The 27,122-nt window shown below is 38.6% G+C and overlaps 1 protein-coding gene and 2 long non-coding RNA genes across 5 annotated transcripts in view; 2 read left to right on the top strand and 1 right to left on the bottom strand.

Annotated features, from left to right (window-relative positions):
* Positions 1–5,698: 5,698 nt before the first annotated feature.
* The window catches only part of tmem200ca (transmembrane protein 200C, genome duplicate a), a 42,242-nt gene continuing 20,818 nt past the window's right edge, over positions 5,699–27,122 (bottom strand). The window contains exons 1-3 of one of the 3 annotated variants that reach the window (XM_087310210.1): positions 23,470–23,505; positions 22,992–23,100; positions 5,699–9,129 (exon numbers count right to left, since the gene is read on the bottom strand). In XM_087310210.1, the coding sequence (XP_087166336.1) occupies positions 7,579–9,108 (1,530 nt within the window). In that variant the 5' untranslated portion in view covers positions 9,109–9,129; positions 22,992–23,100; positions 23,470–23,505 and the 3' untranslated portion in view covers positions 5,699–7,578. Of the gene's footprint in view, positions 9,130–22,566; positions 23,101–23,469; positions 23,506–27,122 lie in introns of those variants that run through there. The other 2 variants (XM_087310209.1, XM_087310208.1) reach the window with 2 other exon arrangements.
* On the top strand, positions 16,760–19,129 carry LOC147831173 (uncharacterized). The gene is made up of 3 exons (XR_015525451.1): positions 16,760–17,116; positions 17,312–17,740; positions 17,928–19,129. It is a non-coding gene; the product is annotated as an uncharacterized LOC147831173 (long non-coding RNA).
* Positions 22,485–27,122, top strand: part of LOC147831170 (uncharacterized) — a 26,228-nt gene continuing 21,590 nt past the window's right edge. Inside the window, exon 1 of the long non-coding RNA XR_015525453.1 lies at positions 22,485–24,615. This is a non-coding gene — a long non-coding RNA (uncharacterized LOC147831170). The remainder of the gene's footprint in view (positions 24,616–27,122) is intronic.

Below are 27,122 nucleotides of genomic sequence, written 5' to 3'. Positions count from 1 at the left end.
TCCAGCACGCTGTGAATGAACAGTGCTGAAATGTCTCCGGCTGTCATCACATCCACAGCGCATTCATTCACAGTCTCTAAAGCCTGTAATTATTTCTCAGCCCTCGTGACATCAGTTTATCACACTTACACAAAGAGCAGAAAAACACTGAGCACACAAACACATCAGCAACCATAGAGCAACGCTCCAGCAACCCACGACACCCATCTGAGGGAAATATATGAAGAGCTAATGAAAAGCTACATCACTAATGTTTTTAATGTGAATATAATCTGCCGGTGGGGTGAGGAAATAATCTGGCTTTCACTTTCAGACAGCATTACTTCATTTACCACACTGGCAGATTATTTTACTTGCTTTAATTTAAATCTCACTTTATTTTAACTTATTTCTGAAAAAAGGGCAGCATTTGATACTTGTCTAGAAAAAGCTTCTTGATTTAAGACTTTTTGATATTTAGACTAGAAACAAGAGAAACTCTAAGTAAGAAGAGCATTTCTCTGCAGTGAACATTCTTCTTTGCAGTGGTGCATTATTAAAGTGTGTCTTTAACACGGCTCTAGAAAACACAATAAATCCCTTCAGATTCCCACAGCATGACGGTGGCTAATTTGCTCTTATTTTCTTCAGTAAATCCACTGCAGGATTCCTGTGTAATTATTCTAATGACGTCAGACTCATTACAGTATTACAGCTCTGAGCAGAACAATACTTCACCTCGAGCCGGAGCCAAACGCTCTGAATAAAGCAGAAGATAGAACACACAGCACCAGCAGCCAAAACTGCAGAGCTATTGATCACAGAAACACACTGAAGATCCACTGAAACACTGAAGTGTGTGGAAAGCATCCCACAGAGCTGAACGCACACTTATTACTATGCAAAACACTTCACTTGATTTTAAACCATTATCAAGGCAAGTAACTATACATATACTGTATGCATATGTGAGCACAAAACTAGATTTTCTTATAGCTTGCCTTATTTTGCATGGGTACACTGTAAAAGTGCTAGATTTTTTTGACTTGTTTTTAGTCTAAATATCAGCATTTCCGTCAATCAAGAAGTATTTTCTAGTTTTAATAAGGCTAAATTGTGTTTTTTCTTAAAAAAATACAAATAAAAAAGCAAAATAATCTGCCAATGGGGTGAGCAAAATATTATAAATTAAAAGAGATGCACATTTTTTGCATCATTGACTTCCATTTTGACCCCAATTTTTGATTGCAAAGCCATGCATAAATCTCAATTTCCCAAAATTCTTTAAATTGTTTTATGCTCCATGGTTCACTCGCCGGCCACTTTATTAGGTACACCTGTCCAACTGCTCATTAACCCAAGGTTTTAATCAGCCAATCAAATGGCAGCAGCTCACTGCATGTCGGCATGTAGACATGGACGAGAGGATCTGCTGCAGTTCAAAGCGAGCATCAGAATGGGGAAGAAAGGGTATTTAAGAGACTTTGAACATGGCATGGTTGTTGCTGCCAGACGGGCTGCTCTGAGTATTTCAGAAACTGCTGATCTACTGGGATTCTCACGCACAACCATCTCTAGAGTTTACAGAGAATGCTCCGACAAAGAGGAAATATCCAGTGAGCGGCAGTTCTGTGGGCGCAAATGCCTTGTTGATGAGGCCAGAGGTCAGAGGAGAATGGCCAGACTGGCTCCAGCTGATAGAACGGCAACAGTAACTCAAATAACGTTGCTGCTCTGATGAGTCTCCATTTCTGCTGACACATTCGGATGCTCGGCTCAGACAACATGAAAGCATGGATCATCCTGCCTTGTATCAGCGGTTCAGGCTGGTGGTGGTGGTGTAATGGTGTGGGGGAGATTTTCTTTGGGTCCATTAGTACCAATTGAGCATCAACGCCACAGCCTACCTGAGTATTGCTGCTGACCATGTCCATCCCTTTATGAGCACAGTGTCTCCATCTTCTGATGGCTACTTCCAGCAGGATAACGCAGCATGTCATAAAGCTCAATCATCTCAGACTGGTGAACATGACGATGAGTTCACTGTACTCAAATGGCCTCCACAGTCACCAGAGCTCAAAGGGAGTTTAACCTGGTAGTAGTGAGGTGTACCTATTAAAGTGGCCGGTGAGTGTATGTCAACTTTATTAACACTGAGTATAATATTTATGCCTTTAAAAGTCATAAAAGTTCAAAAGTCTTGTATTAAACTGCAGTAAAACTCAGTTATCCCCCAATGAATATTTCAATTTATTGCAATTATTTTTTTTGCTGGACAAAAAATAATAATTGATATATTTTTCCTATTGTAAATATATCAGATCTTGATTTCTGAAAATTGAAAATGCTTTTCTTTGTCTTGTTTCTAGTCCAAACATGTAGAGATTCTCAAATCAAGAACCAATAAGACAATAAATAAAAATGATTAATAATAATAAACCAAATAATCCATCATAACATGACAATATCATGAGCAATATGACAGCCACATCCCTGTCAGTAAATCCTCTCCAGAGTCTGGTGTATGAGTAGACAAATGAAGCAGATTTTTAAGGAGACACTGTTGATTAATCTTTAATAATCCACCCCAAAATCTCCTCAAAAGACACTTTAAATAGACGTTACATTTGAGACAGTACCGAACGAACCACTCGGCTAGCTAACGTCAGGGTAATTGGACTCATTGAAGTACAAACTAAGTAAAAACCGACGGCATACAAGTGTAAGATAACATTTCAGAGGCAAAATGCAAACATAAACATTTCCCACACAAGCAGGGAACATTTCAAATGAGATATTGCTATCAGGTCAATTCCTAAAAAACAATAATAGTCAGTCATTTGCTGGTTTAAAAAAAGTGCATGAAGACGAACGGTATAAAACATGCTGCTCAGACAGCCGAACGCCACCGATAAACGGAAACAGCCACAGATAATCTACTACTGGAAGTTATTTTGTCCTCTAGAGGAGCATAGCTGTGCTATCATGCTGAAAGTCTGATCTCCGTCACATGTCTGCTTGTAACTCCTTGAGGAAACAATAATCGATCCAATGTATAGGGACTAACGTATTGACAACGTTTCAGGCTACGTTTTCATTGCTTTCTAAAGGCCAGCACTGCTCATGATGGCTCTGACCTGCAAGAAAGAGCTCTTTTGTCTTGTTTACAGTCTAAATATCTCAAAAAGCTTCAATAAAGCAGCCAAGCAAAATATATAGTCCTGTTTTCAGAAATAATTAGGTGAGTTTTTCTGTAAAACAAGCAAAATAATCTGCAGATGTGCTAATGTTTAGATATTTGAACTAGAAACAAGACAAATCGCTTTTTGCAGTGTGACCTTGCCGTGCGCTCATGATTATCACGGTTCAGCAGTATATTCAGCAAGAGAAATTCAGATATATTGACAGGAATCCACACATTCAGAAATTTAGGGGAAGATTTGGTCATGCAAATTCATCAATCGCGGTTTCCATTCATGTTTATGCACATTTTGGATTTACTTACAACATGCACAGAACCATTACCTCTGAATAATCCAGCCCTTTTCACCACACTAACCACTGTGAATGGAGTATATTATCAGAGTATACACAGCAGGCATGTCCAAACTCGGTCCTGGAGTGTCGGTGTCCTGCATATTTTAGTTCTGATCCAAATTAAACACACCTGAAGCAGCTAATCAAGCTCTCTCTAGGTATACTAGAAACTTCCAGGAAGGTGTGTTGAAGGAAGTTGGAGCTAAACTATGCAGGACACCGGCCCTCCAGGACTGAGTTTGGACACCCTGATATACAGGAATCAGAGAGAGTGAAATTCAATAACTTTAAGACCTTTATTAAAGACATGTTAAGACCTTATAGCTAGGCATGGGTCGATGACCGGCTTCAAGGTTTATCTCGGTTTGGTCAAATCAAGGTTTTAATACCGCTAAAACGTTATACCGTACCCAACGTATGTGAATATCTGTGTTTTTGAAACCAACTAAACAAGCAGAACTATTCAGCCTGACATGTTTATCCATTCATTCATTTTCTTTTCAGATTAGTCCCTTTATTAATCAGGGGTCGCCACAGCGGAATGAACCGCCAACTTATCCAGCTCGTTTTACACAGCGGATGCCCTTCCAGCCGCAACCCAACACTGGGAAACACCCACACACACTCACATGCATTACAGCCAATTTAGCTTATTTAATTCGACATGTTTACTGTGCCAAAATATTATAAATGTTTCTTAAAATAAAATAAATTGTGTTCAATGTTTATTTTACCCAGACATTACAGGCTAACACCTTTTTAAAGACCTTCTCAGAATATTTTAAGACCTTGTCATCACCAAGTTCATATCAGTTTCAAATCTTTAACTTAATAAACAGTAGTAGTTAAATAAATGAATGGAGCACAACCGTGCAACAGTACTCAGATAAGCTAAAAACAAACAAAGAAACTAATTTTGAAAGAATAAATGACATAGTTGTTTTCAGCGACAGGCTTCAGCCAGTGTTTAAACTCGTCTTTCTCCAACCAGGAGTTCGCAAACGAACATTATCTCATTTGCTGTCTGTTTCGCTCTAGTTTCACTACATGTGGAGAGCGTCACATCACCTTCTAGCGTTTGTCGCAAATTACGTGACATCACCCAGACGGAGGAGCTTGACCGGACGTGCCGGCCCGAACCAATCAAATGGATCGAGCACACTGTTGTTAATATTAGGAGGAAAATACAAATATTTATGCTTTTTTGGAGTATGGATAACACTTAAACGAAATTTAAGAGCTCATACAAACGCGATTAAGATTAAGACTTTTTAATACCTTTTCAGGGCTTTAATTTTCTCGTAACTGATTTATCCACTTTTAATACTTTTTAAGACCCCATGGACACTCTCCATTAAAAAAAATAACTTATTTTAGAGCAGTGACCACAATACCGTGATACCGTGGTATTTTTATGTAAGGTTATCATCCTGTCAGAAACTTACACCGACCCATGCCTACTTATAACCCAGGGGTCACCAACCTTTTGGAAACTGAGAGCTACTTCTTGGGTACCGATTAGTGTGAAGGGCTACCAGTTATTAAATAACACATTATTCTTAATTTACTTTTAATTATATGTTATTATTAATAATTAATAATATTCAGAAGACACTGATCATGTTAATGATTTCTCACAGTAGTTTTCAACAATGATTTAACAAGTTAGATAAATATCAATATGCAACACTTCATTTGTCTGAAATTGTTTTCAAAGTTTTTTTTTTAATATATAAAAATATATAATAAAAGTAATTTTCAAATTTACACCAATGCAAGTGTGATTTAAAAATAATACCTATAAAAAAGTAGATGCATCTTACTCATATGTGGCGCTATGGTGAGCTATTTTTAGAACAGGCCCGCGGGCAACTCATGTGAACCTGGCGGGCTACCACGGGCACCATGTTGGTGACCCCTGTTATAACCACTTTAGGTTTCAACCGGAAACACTAGCAAGGTTTTAACTTACAGTATATTTACTAAATATTAATTTAAGAAACTAAACTAAAACTAAAACATTATGCACATGCTGAATAAAAATCGATTAAATCGAGCTAATTCAGCAGGTTGGCGCCTAAAATACTGCAGGAAAAATGGTGTGGCCTTGGTTACTGCAGTAAATAAAGCAGCATGATGTCAAATCTAGCAGGATTTCATTGATTTGATAAACTGCACAGCATTCTGTTAATGGCAGATTTAATTCAGGCAAACTTTAGCACACAGCCATACACTGCATGATCAAAAATGATATTAAATTTAAGACCTTGGAAAATAGCATTTATTAATACTTATTAAGGCCCTTGAATTTCTCCACATTGATTTATCAACTTTAAATACTTTTTAAGACTGCGGACACGCTGATTATGCACAGGGACTTTTCATTTTCTGTAAGCCAGCTCAAGCACTTCTGGTGAACTGTCATGCCATTATAAAATCGCTGAATTTGAGCTTTGGTTTCTAATAAAATCAGTAATCTTCACTTTCTGATTGATATATGATATAATGTGTGTCTCAGATCAGATGAGAAGAACTGCATTAAATTCCACTGTCCTGCACCATGTCTTCATTATATGAGTTTCTCTGCTCGCCCACTGACGCCACTTGTTTTCATCTTGTTTTATGTCCTGACAACACATCACGCAACAAGATTCCAGCGATAAGTGATTTGTCTATCTGCACCAAACGCGACGGAAACATTTAAGCAGCAGCCACTGCACTCATGATGAAACAGCAATAGCTTTTAATCTAATGAATCCATATTAATGCTCTTTAACATTATTAATAGGCTACTGACGGACCGATGTTGTTGGTTTGCGCTGAATTCTGACTTTCATTTTCAAAGCATCGGCTAGCTATTTTATTTTCAAGATCTGAGGTGGCAATACATGTCATGTAAATGCGAGCATCTATCAGTAAACACATAATCAGTACCTGAGCAGATCGTTATCATATGGTATATGACATTGTTCTGTCGTGATGTTGCGGAAATTGAAAATTTAGATTCTAAATAGAAATTTCGTGTGATGGTTAGCACAAAAAACTCCTTTTAACATGAAATAGCGAGCTTTTATTGCAACCCAAGCTCATTCTGGAAACGTAGCCCCGCGGACGTTATTGGAGACCGCGATTTACGTGGCCGGAGGTACGTAAGGCCAGGTTTAGTTTTTTTCGAGCGAACGCTGCGGGGCGGTGTGGCGCCGCTCCGCTCCTCCTCTTCGCGCTCGCTGGCAGACGGCTCGCCTCTGAGTGAAGGGCTTTCCCGATGCAACCAGTTTGTCCGCTTAGCTCACAGCATTGCGTCGGCGAAGCGGAGGCCCTGGAGGAGGAGCCGGCCGCGGGGACGACGACCGGGATCGAGTCCGGGGAACAGCGGTTCCGGAAATCAGGTTAGACGAAAAACGGAATCCGAAAAATAAGGGCGAGAACGCGGCGGGATCCGAAAACGTGGTCGAAATCGAAGACGAGGGCTTTTGCTTTTTTTTTTTTTCTGGACGGCTTTTGCGAATCGTCGCTCGGGTTTAGGGAAGGAGGAGGAAGAGGAGGGCGGCCGAGTCGGCCGATCCAGCGGCTTTTTGCGTGAGAACGGCGCGGGCGCGTGCTCCCGAGAGGCGCCCGAGACGCGAAAAAGCGCGCACAGCGGCCTCTCGCGGATCCGCGAAAACAAAAACCGCTCGAATACGTACCTCCCGGGACGTAAATCGCGGCCCGCAGAAACGTCCGCGGGACTACGTTTCCACAATGAGCCCAGGTTGTTTTATTGCGTTGCGTCGTCATGGACACGGTGTAAGTCTATTCAACTGATTATATTTTAATTAAATCACATTATCAATGCTGTAAAAGCCATCTTATAAAACTGAAAATAGTCACATGATTAATGTTCACTTCAAGCTTATCGGTGGCTGAAAACCTCTCGCATAAATCCCATTCCAGACTGTGCAGATTCCTAGTATCAAAGCTGAATTTAGCTTGTGAAAAACGGCTGACTCTACTAACGTGCATCTTTAGTTTCATAACAGACTATCAGCCAAGAGTCTTGAGCGAATCGCCACAGAACCCAAGCTAAATCTCCATACTGTCCATTTCCACATCCTCCAAAGTGGTGTCCGATTGAGAAACCATCAGGAGTTTCTGTTTCTTTGAATATTGTCTGACCGCTCCGCACTCAGTTTGAAGCTCTTGGTCCTTTTCCAAAACCTCGACTGAACTCTCACGACTGAACGTGGCATTGTCTGTGGACTCGAAGGATTCGCCGCCGAGACCTTCGAGTTTGGTGTATCCTCCGCAGCTGAGGCCTTCGAGTCGAGGGCAGCTGAGACGTCGCGACCGTACCTGCTGTCGCTCGGCAGGAATGGGCGAACAGATATCCTCATCGATTGATCTTGAATAATCCGACAATGCGCTCAAAGAAAGGTGTGATCCGGTAGCTCTGTGGCTTGGCGAACATTGCGTGAGCAGCTTCACCTGCGAACCCTGCAGAGAAACTCGAGGCGCTCCCTGCAAACTTCCAGAGCTTCGGTACACCTCCAGCGAGTCCTGCGGAGGCTCCGGATGAGTTTGCGCAGACTCTACTTTGGCTTTCGTCATGCTTCGAGACGCTACCAGATCCTCCAGACGCCTGCAAATGGCTTCAGCGTCCAAAAACTCTCTTTTAGCCTCCCCAGTTTTATCCGAGCCTCTCCTCTCCGATGTTCCCCGGTTGTTGAGCCTCATCATCGGTAGAGTGAACGCATTGACCGAAGTGGACACGATGGTTCTGGATTCCCATTGCTTTAGCTCAGGCTTCTGATCTCGATATATGCTGTAGACGGTGTCTGTAAGGCTCTGCTTATCCAATGACGATTGATTGGTGGACGGACGTCGAGATGGGATCATGCTACTGGTGTCAAGTCGACCAGATCCCGGAGATGGCCAGGATCCACTTTTATGAGGTGAAATGTAGGATTTGGTGTCTTTCGATTGGCAGTAATTCACGAAACCGTTCAGTGGTGCCGGCTCCTTGGTCCGCAAGCTATGAATGTCAATCACGGTGGAGTAGATGTCTCTGAGGTTGATGATTTTAGTTTTTTTATCTCTGTTCTCGTGAAGTACTGCATTGGCACAAATGAACAGGAAGATCCCGATGCCCATGATTAACGGTCCGAAGACTTTCAGCTTGTCTGAATACAAGTATCTGTTAATAAACGCAGCAAATGCTCCAAGCTTAGGCGAATCCACCTCAGCCGTCCCATTGGAGCCATTGAAGTCTTTATCAAGTAGATCCCATCTGATGCTAACATTGACTAATTCCCGTTCTGTGGTGCCGTACGTCCTCGGAGAGCTCACCGTGTTGATCAGGCCTGGATAGAGAGGACTCTCTTTAGGCCAATAACCCAACACAGCCATAGCAATGCCAACCAGCAGCACCAGAATCCCAACGGCAGCGACCAGTCCGGAGACGGAGCACAGCTTCAGCTTGCCTTTCACCACCACCACCTCATTCTTCCTCTTTTTCTTGGCTTTTCTCTTGCGCTTGTTCTCGGCGCGGTTCTTTGCGCGAAGGGAGTCCTGTCTCCTGGCTGAGATCCGCAGCAGACCCCCTGTGGCAATCATGATGGCGCTCAATTAATCATCCTGGAACAGAGAGAAAGGGCATTAGTGTGGGCAGAGATACACACAGTTCAATATACTCACACAGTCCAATGTTTTCATGCTTTATGAACTCTCTCCATAGCTGTAATGATGCTTATACTGTACAAATACAAGCTACAAAATACTCCATTCTGTTTTCCTCATGGAGATACAAATATTAAAATACCAATTTACTGGTATTGCTATACTTGTGGGGACATTTGGTTCTCATAATGTGATTAGTACCAGGACACACACATGTTGGTTTTGGTGGTTTATAAGGACTCTCCATATGCTGCAAAAAGGCTTTTTGTCTTGTTTTTAGTCCAAATATTTAAAACTCATTCAATCAAAAAGTATTTTCAACACAAGTAAAAATTAATGTCTTATTTTCAGAATTAATATGCCAAAATTAAGTGAGTTTTTCCTTAAAACAAGCAAAATAATTGGACAAGGGTGTAAGCTAAATAATATGTTATGTAGCTTACCCCATTAGCAGTTCATTTAGCTTGTTTTACCTTAATTTTGAAAGAAGATTTAAGAATTATTAAACATTTGGACTGGAAACAAGACAAGAAAAGCATTCTTGCAGTGCAGTTATGGCTCCTGGTGTGAATGTGTTGAACCTGAGATAATAAACACAAGTGAATCAGTGTCACTGCTCTGTAAAGGCGAGTGTGTTGGCATTCCTGTGAGCTGTATGTGTGTGTGTGTGTGTGTGTTAAACAGCAGATGAACAGATCAGACGAACAGAAGCGGAGTGTGAGACGGAGACAGATGACATGATTCAGACTCCTCTAACACCATGATGAAAAGCATCTGCTCCTTCTGTTTGGTGTTGATTCGACATAAAAGCTGATTCTGTCACAAACCATGGGAAGTATGCGAGTGAGTGAATTTAGGGCCAACAGATAAAAACAATCCTGTTTCTTGGCACAATATTAGATTAAAGATGAAATCTGAGTGAATGAAATTGTAGAAGTGAACGTCAGACTCAACAGAATCAACTCAAACATCAAGCGTCAGCATTACAAAAATGAACATTCATTCTCTTTTCGGCTTAGTCCCTTTATTAATCAGAGGTCGCCACAGAGGAATGAACCACCAACTTATCCAGCATATTTTTAATGCAGCAGATGCTCTTCCAGCCGCAGTCCAACACTGGGAAACAGCCATACACTCTTGCGGCCAGTGTAGTTGATCAGTTCCCCTATAGCGCATGTGTTTGGACTGTGGGGGAAAACGGAGCACCCGGAGAAAACCCACACCAACATGGGGAGAACAAGCAAACTCCACACAGAAATACCAACGGACCCTGCTGGGGCTCAAATCAGCAACTTTCTTGCGGTGAGGCGATAGTGCCACCCACTGCGCTACCGTGATGCCCAAAATAAGTGGGAAGGAAATGATTTGTACTGTCCTGTGTGAACTATTCCATTCTTGTTCTCTTAAATGCATCACTAAAACTTTTTACACCTAAAAGAACTAACATCATTTTTTACTGAAACCTTCATGAATTAAGTTTGTCAAACTTATTTAATTTAATTGTAACAAGTCAAAGTAATTGTTTAAGTTTTCGCTTTTTACAGTGCATGATATTTGTAAATGAATTGGGGAAAAATGCATCAAAAAGTTACAGGTGTATTTCTTTTATTAACAGCACATAGTGTATATTTCTTATAATTGCAACATTGATATAAATTTGATTTGCCATTACGAGAAGCGCCAACTCATGCCAGGGCTCAACAATAAGGTCTGCCCGATGGCCCGGGGCCAGTGTGAGGCGCTCGGGACAGTAGACAGGATTGTTACTGGCCCGATCTGTGCTGCCCTGTCACAAAAGATCAATTTGCCTGCAACTGTTTGTCAATTGCATATGACTAATCGAATAAGCGTCTTAGAATCAGGTAACAGTCTTTGCTTTTTAGCCTTTAAATGCTGCCTTCTCTGTGATGTCGTAAACAGCATATTGCTTTTCGGGTGCTCTTATCTGATTGGATGTCGTGAGCATGTCGCTTTTTTGTAACCTGGTAAAAACCAGTACATCGACGAGACGGCAACATCAAATTATGAAGCTAAAAAGAACGTCTTAGAAGCAGACATTTACGTGGGTACAACGTGACGATTTGCTCATTATATATTTATTAACATTTTAAAAATAATTAAATTCTAGATTCAAACACATTTTTGACACAATATTTAAAACATGTGGCTAAGAAATAGCTATTAACTTTTTCTTTTTTGTTTTTTTTCGCTGGCCCAGTCTTCCAATCCAATTTCTTAGTGTTGAACCCTGCATGTGTATCGCTATTTTGTCCTTCCCCAATTATTGAAAAATCAAATGTAACGTAAAATGTAAACACTGTACATTCTACATTGCTGATCAACAATAAAAATCCCAACTCCACAATGCAGATTGCGATATTGATACTGAATCAATATATTGTGCACCCCATACACACAACATCCTAACTTTCAGATTTTGCACATTTTATAAAGCTGCTTTGTAACAATATTTGTGAAATAGAACCATACAAATAAGCTTGAATTAAAGAATCTTATGAAGGGAACCTATACACTTTATATGAATATACATGAATCAAAGGGCCTAAAAGAGTCAGTTTCAGAGTTACAAAACATTACTAGTGTGGTATATTGAGCTGAAACGTCACTATACACTCTAGGCACATCAGAGACGGATATTACATATTGTAAAAAGGGCATTATAGGTCTCCTTAAATAACCTCTTATAGATTGAGATTTATTATCCTCGATCTCTCAAGGGGGTCTGAAGCACAGCACCCAAACTGAGCCTTATTAGAGTTTATTGAGTTCAGATATATGATTCACTGTACGTTTATTTCATGCTCTTAATCAAACAGACAGAACATGTTTTGCCGTGGCCTTCGTGAACCTGCTGCTCTGCAGTGGAGGCTAATAATTTATGGCTCCAATTAAATCTTCATGTTGTCTTCCGAAATGGACTTCCAGCGGGAAAAATACATTATAATTTCCAGCACCAGCACTCAAAAGCGAGTTCGTTTTGTAAGTCGAGTGTCGATTTCTCTTCATGTTTAACATGTAGACCAATGAGTGATTAGTTTATTAGCGATTCATTTATTAAGAGAGTCAATTGTTGTTTCTGAAAGTAGCACAACACAGCGCAGCAACAGTGATAAAGAAAGGGAATGCAATTATCACTTTCAGAAGGATTTTTCCAGCTGATGAACAATAAAACACTGACAGCCATTCATAATTTAGTAAAAAATTAAGCGCAATTTAATGCTACAGACAGCACTGCAGAGACATTATTTTAAAGATTATTTATATATTGATTATAAAGATCATTTAAAGATAATGACTATGGTGGAAACAATTGGTTATACCATGGGCAATAATGATAAAAAAACCAGATGGAAGTTATGAAATTCATGCTAGCAGACTGAAGTGTCAAAATAAAAGAAGTGCATTAATCCAGTTCTAGTTTCAGTGTGATTACTAAACTGACTGTTTGATTCATTTAAATACAGTCACCATGTCAATATATGACCAATTCCATGCAAATGTTAACCTTGTTGGCTTGCCTTGATAGACGTTGTTACCGGTTTTAAGACGCAACACCAGTGACATCACTTTTCCACCGTGACACCGTTCACACATTTGTTCTTTTTTTTGTTTCAAGTATTCATTATTATTATTAAATAGTTATTTTAATTAAATAGAAAATATAATTATAAATAATTTACTTAAGACGAGAGCAGGCTCTATAATTAAAATCTGAACATATGCTACAATGCGTCATATTTTATTTATCACGTGAGGAGAAAATTTACAATCGAATTTACAGAAAGAGGATGACAGAAAATTTAGTGTCAGAATGCAATGCAAAAGCGCCTGTTTTATATTTATATTTATATTTTGGGTTCAAACCAAATGCAAAAGAGAACCTGAAAATGTTAATAAGGCAATCTGCAAACTTTGCCAGACAAAGGTGGCAGCATCTGGAGGAAACACAACTCATTTATACACACATCTTCAATGCACCTACTTGACGTTTAACTATGGGTGGGTCGCGGGTAGATAAGGTCCATATCCATAAATACGCAACGCATACTCTCATTTTAAAAATCACGTGACCATCATTTCACAATGTTTATTAATAAATAATCTTGTATTTAAGCCAACTGCAGAGAAATAAAGCAACCATCGCGGCAACTGCAGTGAGCATTTTTTCTCAAGTTCAGCTGTTCTTTATTGCACTTGATTATTATGCGTTTAATGTTTAAAAAATCAATGAATGAATAATGAATCGGCCGACAAGAGTGTATTCTGTGTGTGTGTGTGCATATTTCTATCACTGAGGCCGCTCTCTTCAAAAAACGAAAGCTGCTTCATCTGTCGGGCAATATTTCAGCTTTTAATCTTTTAAAAGCCTAATAATTATATTAATTCTAATAAAATGAAAACCAAAATAAACAATTCATAGCATTTTTCATTTGCTAAAAAAAATATATGAAAATGAAAAAAAAAATCAGAGGGTGGCTAGTTTGTATTAATGTGTTGTAATATTAATAAAATATGCTTGGTCTATTTAAGCTTAACGGCTATATACGCCGCCGATAGGCAAGCCATTCCATAAATATTATTTTACTGTGTTCTGGGTTATAATTTATATTGTACAATAAAAACTAAATGTAGCATGTCCTGCTGTCATTTAAAACATGCATTTCATAACACACCAGAGCTGTAGTCTATGCAGTGTGTGCACTTACAGGGAGGTGTTGGTCAATAGTCACACTGCGCACCACGTTACTGAACTCCAATATCTCTGAGGGAGATTATGTTGAGCGATAGCCTATATTAACTTGAGAGATTTTACAAATAAAAGGAATTTTAAAAAGGAACAACACGCAAATAACCAAACAAATAAAACTGGTTCCGTGGAGTTCAGCACTTGTCATCTTGCCAGTGTATGCTGTCTAGTGTGTATAGCGCCCTTATGCAGAGTGTGCTGGCAATTCCTGCAAAACTGAAAGTGAAGGTATTATATGCACGCGAAAAAAGAGGAACCCCCACCCCCACAGTGATACCGGTACTACCGGTGTTGTCACATGTCGACTAACCAGTTGGGAAATTTCCTCATCGTCACAACCCTACAACCTTGCCATGAAAACAATTCTGTTTTCACCAAAATAGCGAAATACCCAGCCGGGACTCGAACCAGCGCCCTTCATTCTGTGAGTTAACGGGCCGTTAAGCATCCAGTGATCAAACGGCTGTAAATGTGTAAAGAGACGGATGTTTTCTGATCTGAAAGAGTGAATGATGGAGCAGATCTATCATCATCCTCAGCATCTGACGCAGCACTACATCACAACACCGGCGGGAAAACAAAACACACACCACAGAAATCTCTCTGATAAACAGTCAGCTGTGAGTGTTTACGGACCCGCTCTAAATCTCTGACTAGTGCACTACAGAGGATCACTTAAACTGTATTGCACGCTGTGTGCTTTTATTAGTACGTCTGATCAGTCTGTGGAAATGCACTGCTCGTCTTAAATCAATACACGTCATTTTTAAAGCAGCTTTACAGCTAAATGATAATGTTTACGATATGGTAATACCTTACAGTTGCATTTATCAGAATACAGCCAAACTACACTATAGGGAGCCTTTACAATGATGCACACAGAGAGATTCTTAGAGATAAGATTTGCAATATAATGCTGTATGCAAGGCTATTATATAAATGCAGGAATTATATTATTATATTTATATTATGATAACTATTATATTTTAATTTTATTAAATTTGATGATTTATCTTGTTTCTAGTCCAAATGTCTACTTCACAAGGGCGGCACAGTGGCCTCACAGCAAGAAGGTCGCTGGTTTGAGTCTCGGCTGGGTCAGTTGGTGTTTCTGTGTGGAGTTTGCATGTTCTCCCTGTGTTGGTGTGGGTTTCCTCCGGGTGCTCCGGTTTCCCCCACAGTCCAAACACATGCGCTATAGGGGAACTGATCACGTAAACTGAAAATGGAATGGAATTGTAATTTGAAATGTTGCGATTGGCTAAATCGCATGAGGCTGTGATATGAAATATGTGTGATTTAATTTCCCCCACCCAGAGCAAATGCGTGACAGCTGTCTGTGTGTGATAGTTTTGCTAGTTAACTGAGTGAGCACACTTTCATTCTGCCCAATCAAAATTGCCCGATTGAACTATGCAGAACGCCTAAAAACAAACAAACAGGAAAACGTGGACGAGTGGGAAGATGGCATTTGCCACTTCAGAAGCATCAATAGTCTAATTAATACCAAAGAAAAGCAGGACGTCAATAATATGGACTGAACAAAACCAGGTCATTTGAAAGATCTGTCACCGAATTGCTGCCACAGCACCAAGAAATACAACAACCAGCATCTAAAAAACCCCCACAGGCGGCTATATGAGGAGTGACTTGCTAAAAAGGCAACTGAAAGTATTGCCAGTGACAATTCTGTATTTTTTAGAATTAATAATTAATTATTATTTTTATTAATTATTATTTTAATTATTTAAAATTTTTATAATAAGCTACACTGTCTCCCTAATTTGAGTTAAACAGGTTTACAAAAAGATAAGGTCATTCTGTTTGTGTTTACGGTTTGCTCAAGAGAAAAATTAGAGTAAATAAATTTGAATAAATGTTTAAGTAAGTTAACATACTTTCAGTTGCTTTTTATAGCTAACACTCACTGAATTTCAGCAGGAAGAAGCTACGATACAGATTATTGAGCTGAAGTCTGACTACAAAATTAAATTGCAAATTAACTCAAAATCGCAGTATCTTTCAAAAATAAATGAATAAATTTGCATTGAGATATTTTCCCCAAATCACTCATCCCTAATTAACAGTAACACATACATTCATTTTCTTTTCCGCTTAGTCCCTTTATTAATCCGGGGTCGCCACAGCAGAATGAACCGCCAACTTATCCAGCACTTGTTACACAGCGAATGCCCTTCCAGCCGCAACACATCTCTGGGAAACATCCACACACACTCATTCACACTCCCACCCGGAGGAAAACCATGCGAACGCAGGGAGAACATGCAAACTCCACACAGAAACGCCAACTGACCCGGCCGAGGCTCGAACTAGCAACCTTCTTGTTATGAGGCGACAGCACTACCTACTGTGCCACTGCATCACCCACAATAACTAATATTAACTATAATAAAAGTCATTTCCCTCACTGTTAGTTTTGTTAGTAGTTAATGCATTAACTCACATTTACTAATGAGACTTTATTCTGTTATCTATTGTACTTAACTCTTCTGCAATTCAGTTTAGTTTTACACAATAAGTGTTTTTAAAATGATTATACCTGATAAAATACCTTTTCTCCATCTGAGCTTACCATGGTGATAATACTACCGTGACAAAAGCTCAATTAATTGCAAGAAGAAAATTAAATCCTACTAGTAATGTTACAGAAACTGCTGGAATAGCACGGCTCTTGTTCTTCTGTATTGGCGCAGATCTCATATTTCCAGCCACAAAAGATTTACAGATTTGACGAATTCCTGAGAGAGTGTTTGGCAATGAAGGACGGCAGGTTTAATCAAATAAAGCTGAAAATGCTCCAGACACACAGGTGATCGCTGAGGCCGCGGCGGTTCAAAGGTGTGTGTGTGTCCTCCACATCAAACGAACACTGAGAATCTGAGCGAACACAGAAATGAGCGGTGAATCCACAGAGGCTTCAGAGACGCCACACACACGCTGACACCTCAAACAGCAGATTTATGGATCACGGTGACCTTTACGCTCATATCTGAAGGGCTGGAGCAACAGTAAACACGCGAGGAAGACAAAACGCAAAGCGACAGAGCCTGCCACAATGAATCTGGCTGTGAAAATAGCTGCAGTAAGAGAGATGGAGAGGAAATATGATTTCTCGGCTGCTCCATCATCACACAGTCACTGCAGAGAAATATAAAGGTAATGGAGCAAAAAACGACATCCCCTACCATCTGAACACAGGCTGTAGGACTTATAAAACAGCTATTCAGATACAGTGTTGAATATAGTGTCAGATCTCTTGTTTTTTAATTCCTTGTTTTAGTCCTGTCAGTCATTTGTGTATATTGTGGATAATTCATTCATTTCCTTTGACTAAGTCCATTTATTAATCAGGGGTCACCACAGCGGAATGAACCGCCAACTCATCCAGCATATGTTTTACACAGCGGATGCACCTCCAGCTGCAACCCAACACTGGGAAACATCCATACACTCTTACATTCACATTCATGCACTATGGCCAATTTAGCTTACCTGCATGTGTTTGGACTGTGGGGGAAACCGGAGCATCCGGTGGAAACCTCACGCGAACTCTGGGAGAACATGCAAACTCCACACAGAAACACCAACTGACCCAGCCGAGGCTCAAACCAGCGACCTTCTTGCTTTGAGGAGATTGTGCTACCCACAGCACCACCATTTTGGATAATTCTGTGTGTAAATGTACACTAAAAATCAGTTACTTTACTTTTAATCAACATTAAAGCAACGGGTTTACTTATTTTTTAAAGTAAGGTCAACTAATTACTTTGAGAGCAATGAGTTTACTCACTTTTAAGTTACTTAATTGCTTTAAAAGCAATGTTTACACTTAGTTTTATGTAAAACAAACTAATTGTCCTTTGAAAGCAATGGGTTTACTGATTTAAGTCCACTAATCGCTTCAAACTAATGGATTTACTCACATTTAAAATAATTTAAGTCAACTTACTGCTTAAAAAACAATGAGTTTACTCACATTTTTAAGACAATTATTCACTTTTAAAGCAACTCCCCTTTAAAATAATTAAGTAAAGTCAACTAATTGCCTTAAAAGCACATAGTTAACTCATTTTTAAGCAACATGATTTTTTAAAGTAAAGTGAACCAATTGCTTTAAAATCCTTTTTTTGGATTGTCAACTACTCACTTTAAAAGCAACGAGATAACTCATGTTTTTAAAGTACAGTCTACTAATCGCTTTAAAAGCAGTGGGTTTACTCGTTTTTTTAAATAAAGCAAACTAAGTGTTTTTTTGTACAGTGTACCTGGCAATACAGCTCTTTCTGATTGTGATTTTAATGCAGCACAAATGCATGAACTCATTTCACCAAGCATATGCTGCTGACATTCATTCGTGGGAGGAAAATGAATGATCCGCTGTTCACACAGTCAAAAACTCTGTCTGAAGGATGTGCTGCTGGCTAAAACTGCCTTCACTGATCTGAATCCAGCTCTGCTGCTCCTCTGGATCGGGTTTATACAGTCTGTTAGTCGCAGTTTTGCTTTACTGTAAAAAACATAACATCCAATTGCTACCTTAAAGAGGCATTTAGACCATGAATATTGACTATAAAAACAATATTCCACCCTTAAAACAGAATAGGGCCTAACAACAACAAAAAGAGCTATCAATATGTACTATAGTGCTTAGAGATGATAAAAGTCACAATGTCAGCTTAGCACAATATTGCTCCTTTTCTATAAATTCAACCCATTGATAGTTACAATCAGGGCTGCACAATATATCATTTCAGCATGGATATCGCAGTGTGCTCATCTGCAGTAGTCACATCGCAAACATATGGAATCTTAAGTCTGGATTAAAGTTGACCAGGAGCTACAGAATTGTATTTTACCACTGTACTTTATATCATTTATGCAATAAAGAACGTTTTTTGCCTTTGTTTGTAGTCCAAATATCTACATTTCAAAGAGAAAAACAAGATAATTTAACTTACCCCACTGGCAGATCATGGAAAAACTCATTTGAATTAACTTCCTTATTTCACCTCAATTTTAAAACAAAACAATATTCTAACTTGACCTAACTAGACATGAGAAAGTAAAGTCAGAAGAGCATTTTTTTTTGCATTGTGATTAATCAATTTCTCAACCTGAAAACTGTTAAAACTGACGAATAGTAATAGTAAATAATCTTGTGAAACTGTCTTTATATTGCAATGTTTTTTGCTGAAAAATAACATTGTCACATCAGCCTATTCAAATATTGTACAGCCCTCCTTACAATACATACAGAAACTGTTTCCACATGGAAAGGACTGTTTCTTTTCTACATTTTAAAGTATGTGCTGAAAACTGCACTCATGCATGTGTGATTAGCTTATTTGGAACTTCAGGGCAAATGTTTGATTGAGAGTGTAAAAATAAATCTTAATGAATATAAAAATTAGTCTTCCCCATTCGCCTGTACCGCATGTGTTTGGACTGTGGGGGAAACCGGAGAACACCCACGCATGCGCAGGGAGAACATGCAAACTCCACACAGAAACACCAACTGACTCAGCTGAGACTCAAACCAGCGACCTTCGTGCTGTGAGGCAAAAGCACTACCTACTGTGCTACTGCATCGCCCAACTCTGTTATTATTAACAATGTTATTGTCAACTCTGCTATCGTCAACTCTGTTTTTATTAGATATGTTATAGTCAACTATGCTATTATCAACTCTGTTATTGTCAACTCTGCTAATATCAACTGTTACTGTCAACTCTGTAACCGTCAACTCTGATATAGTCAACTCTTACTGTCAACTGTTATCATCAACTCTGTGATCATCAACTCTATTTTCATCAACTATAACCATCCATTATGCTATCATTAACTTTGTTATTGTCAACTAAGTTACCGTCAACATTGTACCCATCAACTATGATATCATCAACCATCATATCGTCAACTACGTTATCATTAACTCTGCTGTAATCAACTCTGTTACGGTCAACTCTGTAATCGTCAACTATTACCATCAACTATGTTATCGGTGACTCTGTTACTGTCAACTATGCTATCGTCAACTGTGTAATTGTCAACTCATCAACTCTGTTAATTAAAAAAATAACAATAAGTTAGACAAAAATTAGTAACATAATCAAATGTAACTGAATCAACTTAAGCATTTTGCTTCCTTTAACATAAAAAATTAATTAAATATAATGTAAATGATTTGTTTAATATCATTCACTCATTCATTTTCTTTTTAGGTTAGTCCCTTTATCAATCTGTTGTCGCCACAGCGGAATGAACCGCCAACTTATCCAGCATATGTTTTACGCAGCGGAAGCCCTTCCAGCTGCAACCTATCACTGGGAAACACCCATACATTCTCATACACAAACATACACTATGAGCAATTTAGCCTACCAAATTCACCTGTACTGCATGTGTTTGGACTGTGGGGGGGAAACCGGAGCACCCGGAGAGAACATGCAAACTCCACACAGAAATGCCAACTGACCCAGCCGAGGCTCGAACCAGGAACCTTCTTGCTGTGAGGCAGAAGCGCTACCCACTGTGCCTCCGCATCACCGCTTGTCGTATATTATTACTAGTTAAAAAAAGAATCTATGGAAAATGTTTTTAACAACAAAGAAAACAAGTAAAAATGAGTAAATTGTCCTTTTTGAGTGAAATGTCCCTCGCCATAACAGTAATCTAAATTAAATAGATCCTCCATATTGACCCTGATTAAATTCAACAGAAAAATCTGAATTCCGGTGGGAAACTAAGGTAAGGTTTGGATTACAAGAGGAAATTTCAGCTTTAATGCACGTTTAGGTTTTCTTAACTCAACGGTTTTGTCCGAGTGGTCTCTAATGTTGACATGATTTCCAGAGGATCTGCCGGCGCCAGCAATTCTTCAGCATGTGTATCTGCAAATATACATCTCGGTCTCTTTATTACGCTGCTCTAGTCATCCCAGATCCTCGGTTGTGAAAAGCTGGTCAGCATGAAGAGATCCTCATGCGCTCTGCTGCACACTGCATGCATTAATGAGCTCCGATAGCAAACAGCTCATGAATTCCTGCATTAATTATTGCACTGCCTTCAAACAATATCTTACATGACTAACCACATCATGTAGAAACTCAGTGATGCAACAACGTCATGCAGTAAACACTGTCCGCATTTAGAGCTATTCTCCTTCACACACATTTAAAAATGAATGCTGGGCTGTCGTAACCCAATGTTGGGTCAAATGTGGACAAATCCAATGACGTTTTTACCAAATAAATCATATATTATATACTTTATTTAAAAAAAAATGTCCTGGTGACACTTTGGTGAATATTTCATTTTTTAAAAATAAATTTACATTATGGAGCAGCATGGTGGCACAGTGGGTAGCACGTTCACCTCACAGGAAAAAGGTTGCTAGTTCGAGCCTCGGCTGGGTCGTTTGTCGCTTCTGTGTGGAGTTTGCATGTTCTCCCTGTGTTGCTGTGAGTTTCCTCCGGTTTCCCCCACATTCCAAAGACATGCAGTACAGGTGAATTGGGTAGGCTAAATTGTCCATAGTGTGTGTGTGTGTGTGTGTGAATGAGTATGCATGGATGTTTCCCAGTGATGGGTTGCAGCTGGAAGGACGTCCACTGCATAAAACATATACTGGATAAGTTGGCGGTTCATTCCACTGTGGCGACCCCTTATTAATGAAGAGACTAAGCCAAAATGAAAATGAATGAATGAATTTACATGACACTTTAGAATAAATAATGGTTGGGTTTTTTCATATCTGACACAATAATGGGTTATGATAACAGATTTTACTTGTTTTAGAATGCATGGATGTGTCCAGCACAGTCAACTATACAGTTGCTGATACTGATGTTTTTATAAATAATAAGTGCTTTAATAACTATTCTACTGATACGAGCTGGTTATGAGTGATATTTAGAGGTACATTTTTAAATATCCACATTGTAGAAAGAGTTCTTAGCATCATAATCCTAGAAGAGCTTTAAAAGCAAAGCAAAAACCTAAGCTGATCCAACAAATAAAATGACCTGAGAGTCTTTTAAACCAGAAGCATGGACATATGTCGACCAGCTTAATCCAGACCTTAAATAATATGTAGCTTCACACAATCAACAATATTGACTAATGATGAGATTTACGGTCAATTTAAAGGCTTAATGTTTGTATCTGACAATGTTAACAGTAATCCAGACTTTTCTTTTCTTAATACAAACCCGAACAGTACAAAATGGGCACATTTACATGTAAATAAGAGTTTTAGAAATAGAAACAGGAAATAATTGTTCATATTTGTACATAAATGGAGACTGTAAAAACGAGAAACAGTGTATTCCTTAATGTAATGCTTTTTGATGAAGGACTCGAATAAAACGGCGATTTAAGCCTTTAACATGCCTCTCAAAATGAACGCAAAACTGCAAAATCAATTCGGTTTATGAGGGAAAATAACGTGCGTAACAGCTCGTGACATTCAGCACATTTAACGCATCCTAAAAATGCAGAAAACACCGGAGACAGACAGCCAGTCTCTCTCATATTGATCATTCATCGATAAATCACACGATCCTCTCAATGGAAGGAGCGTCTGAGGAGAAAAACGATCGTCTTACCGTGAAATATGACTTGTACATTCGTATTCGGGTAATTAACCGAAAACTTTCCGTCTTCAGATGACCGCATTTTGCCTGCAGGTAAGAATGAGTTGCGTTTTGCCGTCCAGTATTTCCAGTCAGGAATATTCCCGCGCTCTGTCAGCCGTTACCCGCTTCTGCGGGGAGTGTCGCGCGCGCGGGAAGCTGAGCGGAGTTTTGGCGCTCCGGTTCCGCCGGTACTGCAGCTGATCTCACGCCGCTTCTCGGGTGTTGTTGCTATGATACCGGCGCCCGGATCCGGTGGAGCTGCTGCAGGGTTTGAATAAACGCCTTCTGCACGGTTTAACCCGGTAAATGACGGCGCTCGTCAAGCTGAAACAACGGGGGGAGAGAGAGAGAGAGAGAGAGAGAGAGAGAGAGAGAGAGAGAGACGCGCGCTTTACCTGCGTTCACCGCAAACGAGCCCTGCGTCGCGTCGGCGTCACGCATCTTTTGTTCCCGTTGTTGGTCAAATATAAAAACATATTCACACGGCATGTGGAACACAGTGTCCTGAAACAGAAACACACACACAGAAAACACTGGTCAGAAAGTAGCACTACCGCAGTAGTGTAAACAACACAATATATATGGAGATCAATTGGTGACAAAATTACTTTTTGTATAGCTCTAACACAGCCTCTTGTGGATTAATCAATACTATAATGCATTAACTAATCATAAAAACATTTTATGGAGCCATTAACTCATTATTGATAATAAACACCACTGAACCAGAGATGCTTAGAGTTTTAAATTACACTTTCATATACAGAATACAGAGATGCGTAAAATTATTCAATTTAAAGAAAAATGCATTAATATTAATTTAATATTAAAGCAACATTAATATTGAGGAGGAAATCATATATTTAAACACACAATAAATATGCTGGAACAGCAGCATGCCTGCTAGTCATTAAAATGAAGCGGTAATTGTTTTTAAACCTCTACTGATGAGGAGTGTATAGGGTTAAATCAATACCATTACACAATCGATATCTTTCCAGAGGCCAGAGATCAGCCGAAAAATCAATGATCTGAAACAGCCACTGGCAAACACTGACTCTAGTCGAAACCCAAGGTCTGAAATAAAAATATGAGAGCCTGGATTTATACATTACCCGAATAAATAAGCTTCCCAATGATGTTTGCTTTGTTAGGATTGTTATGCTGATGACATCTGACTACATCTGGATTACATTTACATTACTTTTATAGTGAGGTAATCTGACTTCATCTGGATTACATTTACATTACTTTTATGGTGATGTAATCTGACTACATCTGGATTACATTTACGTTACTTTTATGGTGATGTAACCTGACTACAATTAAATTCAATTTAATTACTTTCACGAAGCTTCGACATGTAGATCCGTCATCTTGTGCGTAATCTGACTGCATTTAATTACTTTTATAGTGAGGTAATCTGACTTCATCTGGATTACATTTAGATTACTTTTATGATGATGTAATCTGACTACATCTGGATTACATTTGGATTATTTTATGGGGATAAAATCTGACTACTTTGGTTTACATCTATGGCGACGTAATCTGACTATATCTGGATTATATTTAGATTACTTTAATGGCGATGTAATCTGACTACATTTAGATTACATTTAGATTACTTAGTGGCGACATCTGACTACATCTGGATTACATTTAGATTACTTGTCTGATGATGTAATCTGACTACATCTGGATTACATTTGCATTATTTTATGGTAATATATTCTGAATACTTTTGGTTTACATCTATGGTGATGTAATCTGACTACATCTGGATTACATTTAGATTACTTTTATGGCAATGTAATCTGACTACATATAGATTACATTTCGATTACTTTGTGGCGACATTCTGACTACATCTGGATTACTTTATTATGATATATTATGTATATATTATATTATGACTAATTTTGGTTTAAATCCATGGTGATGTAATCTGACTAAGACTGGATTACATTTAGATTACTTTCTGGTGATATAATCTGACTACATCTGGATTTAATTATGGTGGCTTGAAAAGCCAACATACTGTTATCTCACTTAAACTTATTATTATTAGGCTGGCTTGAGAAACAAGCCAGACTACTGAAATCCTATTTAAACTTATTATTTTTTTTATATATTATTAGGCTGGCTTGTGTAGCAAGCCAGACTACTGTTATCCTATTAAACTTATTATTATTTTTATTATTAATATTATTATTCTTCTTCTGAGACTAAAAATTAAACTCTATCTCCACCTAGACCTTTAAAGCTATGACCATCAAACTCGGGTCAGACCTCCGAACTATTCTGACTCGAGTTGCTATATCCTTTCCGACTGATCCGACTTTCGGTTTCCCGAAAAACGTCCCGGGACCGTCGGAAAAATCCCATAGACGTAACATTGGGTCAAACTTTGTGACCTCATAACTCCGCATCAGAATGTCACACAGACTTCTAACTGGGCTCATTTAACTCAGACTATCAAACTGCCAATGACTGATCACCTTTAAACTTTCTGGCCACGCCCTAGCAACCACTTTTGGACCCTAGAAACCGTCCCATAGACTTCCATTGCAAAAGACTCTCATTGACTTTACATTGGATCAAACTTTGTGAGCTCATAACTCTGCATCAGACTGTCCTACAGACTAATGATTGAGCTCATTTAACTCAGTCTAGCCAGCAGCCAATCACTGATGGCCTTTTAACTTTCTAGCCACGCCCTAACAACCAGATATTGCACCCTAGCAACTGTCCCATAGACTGCCATTAAAGAGGTTCAGACTGATATTGTCATGCTGCATTATGATAGAGACATGGGGGTTGTTTTTAACTGTTCATACTGGCAAGAAGCTTTGATACATCATCAGTCTAAGCTGTCAATCAACTCCATAGCAACAAAACAGACTAACCTAGCAACGATATAACACTAGCTATATCTCAGCATCAAAACAACGTAGAGAAGCGGGGGTTGGCTTGTTTAACTCATGCTTACACCATCTATCTATCTATCTATCTATCTATCTATCTATCTATCTATCTATCTATCTATCTATCTATCTATCTATCTATCTATCTATCTACCTCTATCTATCTATCTATCTATCTATCTATCTATCTATCTATCTATCTATCTACCTCTATCTGTCTATCTGTCTATCTATCTATCTATCTATCTATCTATCTATCTATCTATCTATCTATCTATCTATCTATCTATTTATCTATCTATCTATCTACCTCTATCTATCTATCTATCTATCTATCTATCTATCTATCTATCTATCTATCTATCTATCTATCTATGTCTATCTATCTATCTATCTATCTATCTATCTATCTATCTATCTATCTATCTATCTATCTATCTATCTATCTATCTATCTACCTCTATCTATCTGTCTATCTGTCTATGTATCTATCTATCTATCTATCTATCTATCTATCTATCTATCTATCTATCTATCTATCTATCTATCTATCTATCTATCTATCTATCATCTATCCATCCATCTATCCATCATGTTAACAATTTGCTAATTCATGCTAGAAACATGCTAGTTACATGCTAATTCACACTAGAATCATGCTAGTCACATGCTAATTCATGCCAGAATCATGCTAGTCACATGCTGATTTATACTAGAATCATGCTAACAACATGCTAATTCATGCTAGAATCATGCTAGTCACATGCTAATTCATGCTAGAATCATGCTAACAACATGCTAATTCATGCTAGAATCATGCTAGTAACATGCTAACTCATGTTAGAATCATGCTAACAACATGCTATTTCATGCTAGAATCATGCTAGTAACATGCCAATTCATGCTAAAATCATGCTAACAACATGCTAATTCATGCTAGAATCATGCTAGTAACATGCTAATTCATGCTAGAATCATGCTAGTAACATGCTAATTTATAATAGAATCATGCTAGTAACATGCTAATTCATGCTAGAATCATGCTAACAACATGCTAATTCATGCTAGAATCATGCTAGTAACATGCTAATTCATGCTAGAATCGTGCTAGTAACATGCTAATTCATGCTAGAAACATGCTAGTAACATGCTAAATCATGCTAGAATCATGCTAACAACATGCTAATTTATGCTAGAATCATGCTAGTAACATGCTAAATCATGCTAGAATCTTGCTAGTAACATGCTAATTCATGCTAGAATCATGCTAGTAAAATGCTAATTCATGCTAGAATCGTGCTAACAACATGCTAATTCATGCTAGAATCGTGCTAACAACATGCTAATTCATGCTAGAATCGTGCTAGTAACATGCTAATTCATGCTAGAATCGTGCTAACAACATGCTAATTCATGCTAGAATCATGCTAGTAACATGCTAATTCATGCTAGAATCGTGCTAGTAACATGCTAATTCATGCTAGAATCGTGCTAACAACATGCTAATTCATGCTAGAAACATGCTAATTCATGCTAGAATTATGCTAACAACATGCTAATTCATGCTAGAATCATGCTAGTAACATGCTAATTCATGCT

The sequence above is a fragment of the Danio rerio genome, chromosome 24, assembly GCF_052040795.2.
Source record: "Danio rerio strain M-AB ecotype USA chromosome 24, GRCz13ab, whole genome shotgun sequence".
Classification (NCBI taxonomy): domain Eukaryota; kingdom Metazoa; phylum Chordata; class Actinopteri; order Cypriniformes; family Danionidae; genus Danio; species Danio rerio.
This window is presented reverse-complemented; position numbering and strand designations above follow the sequence as displayed.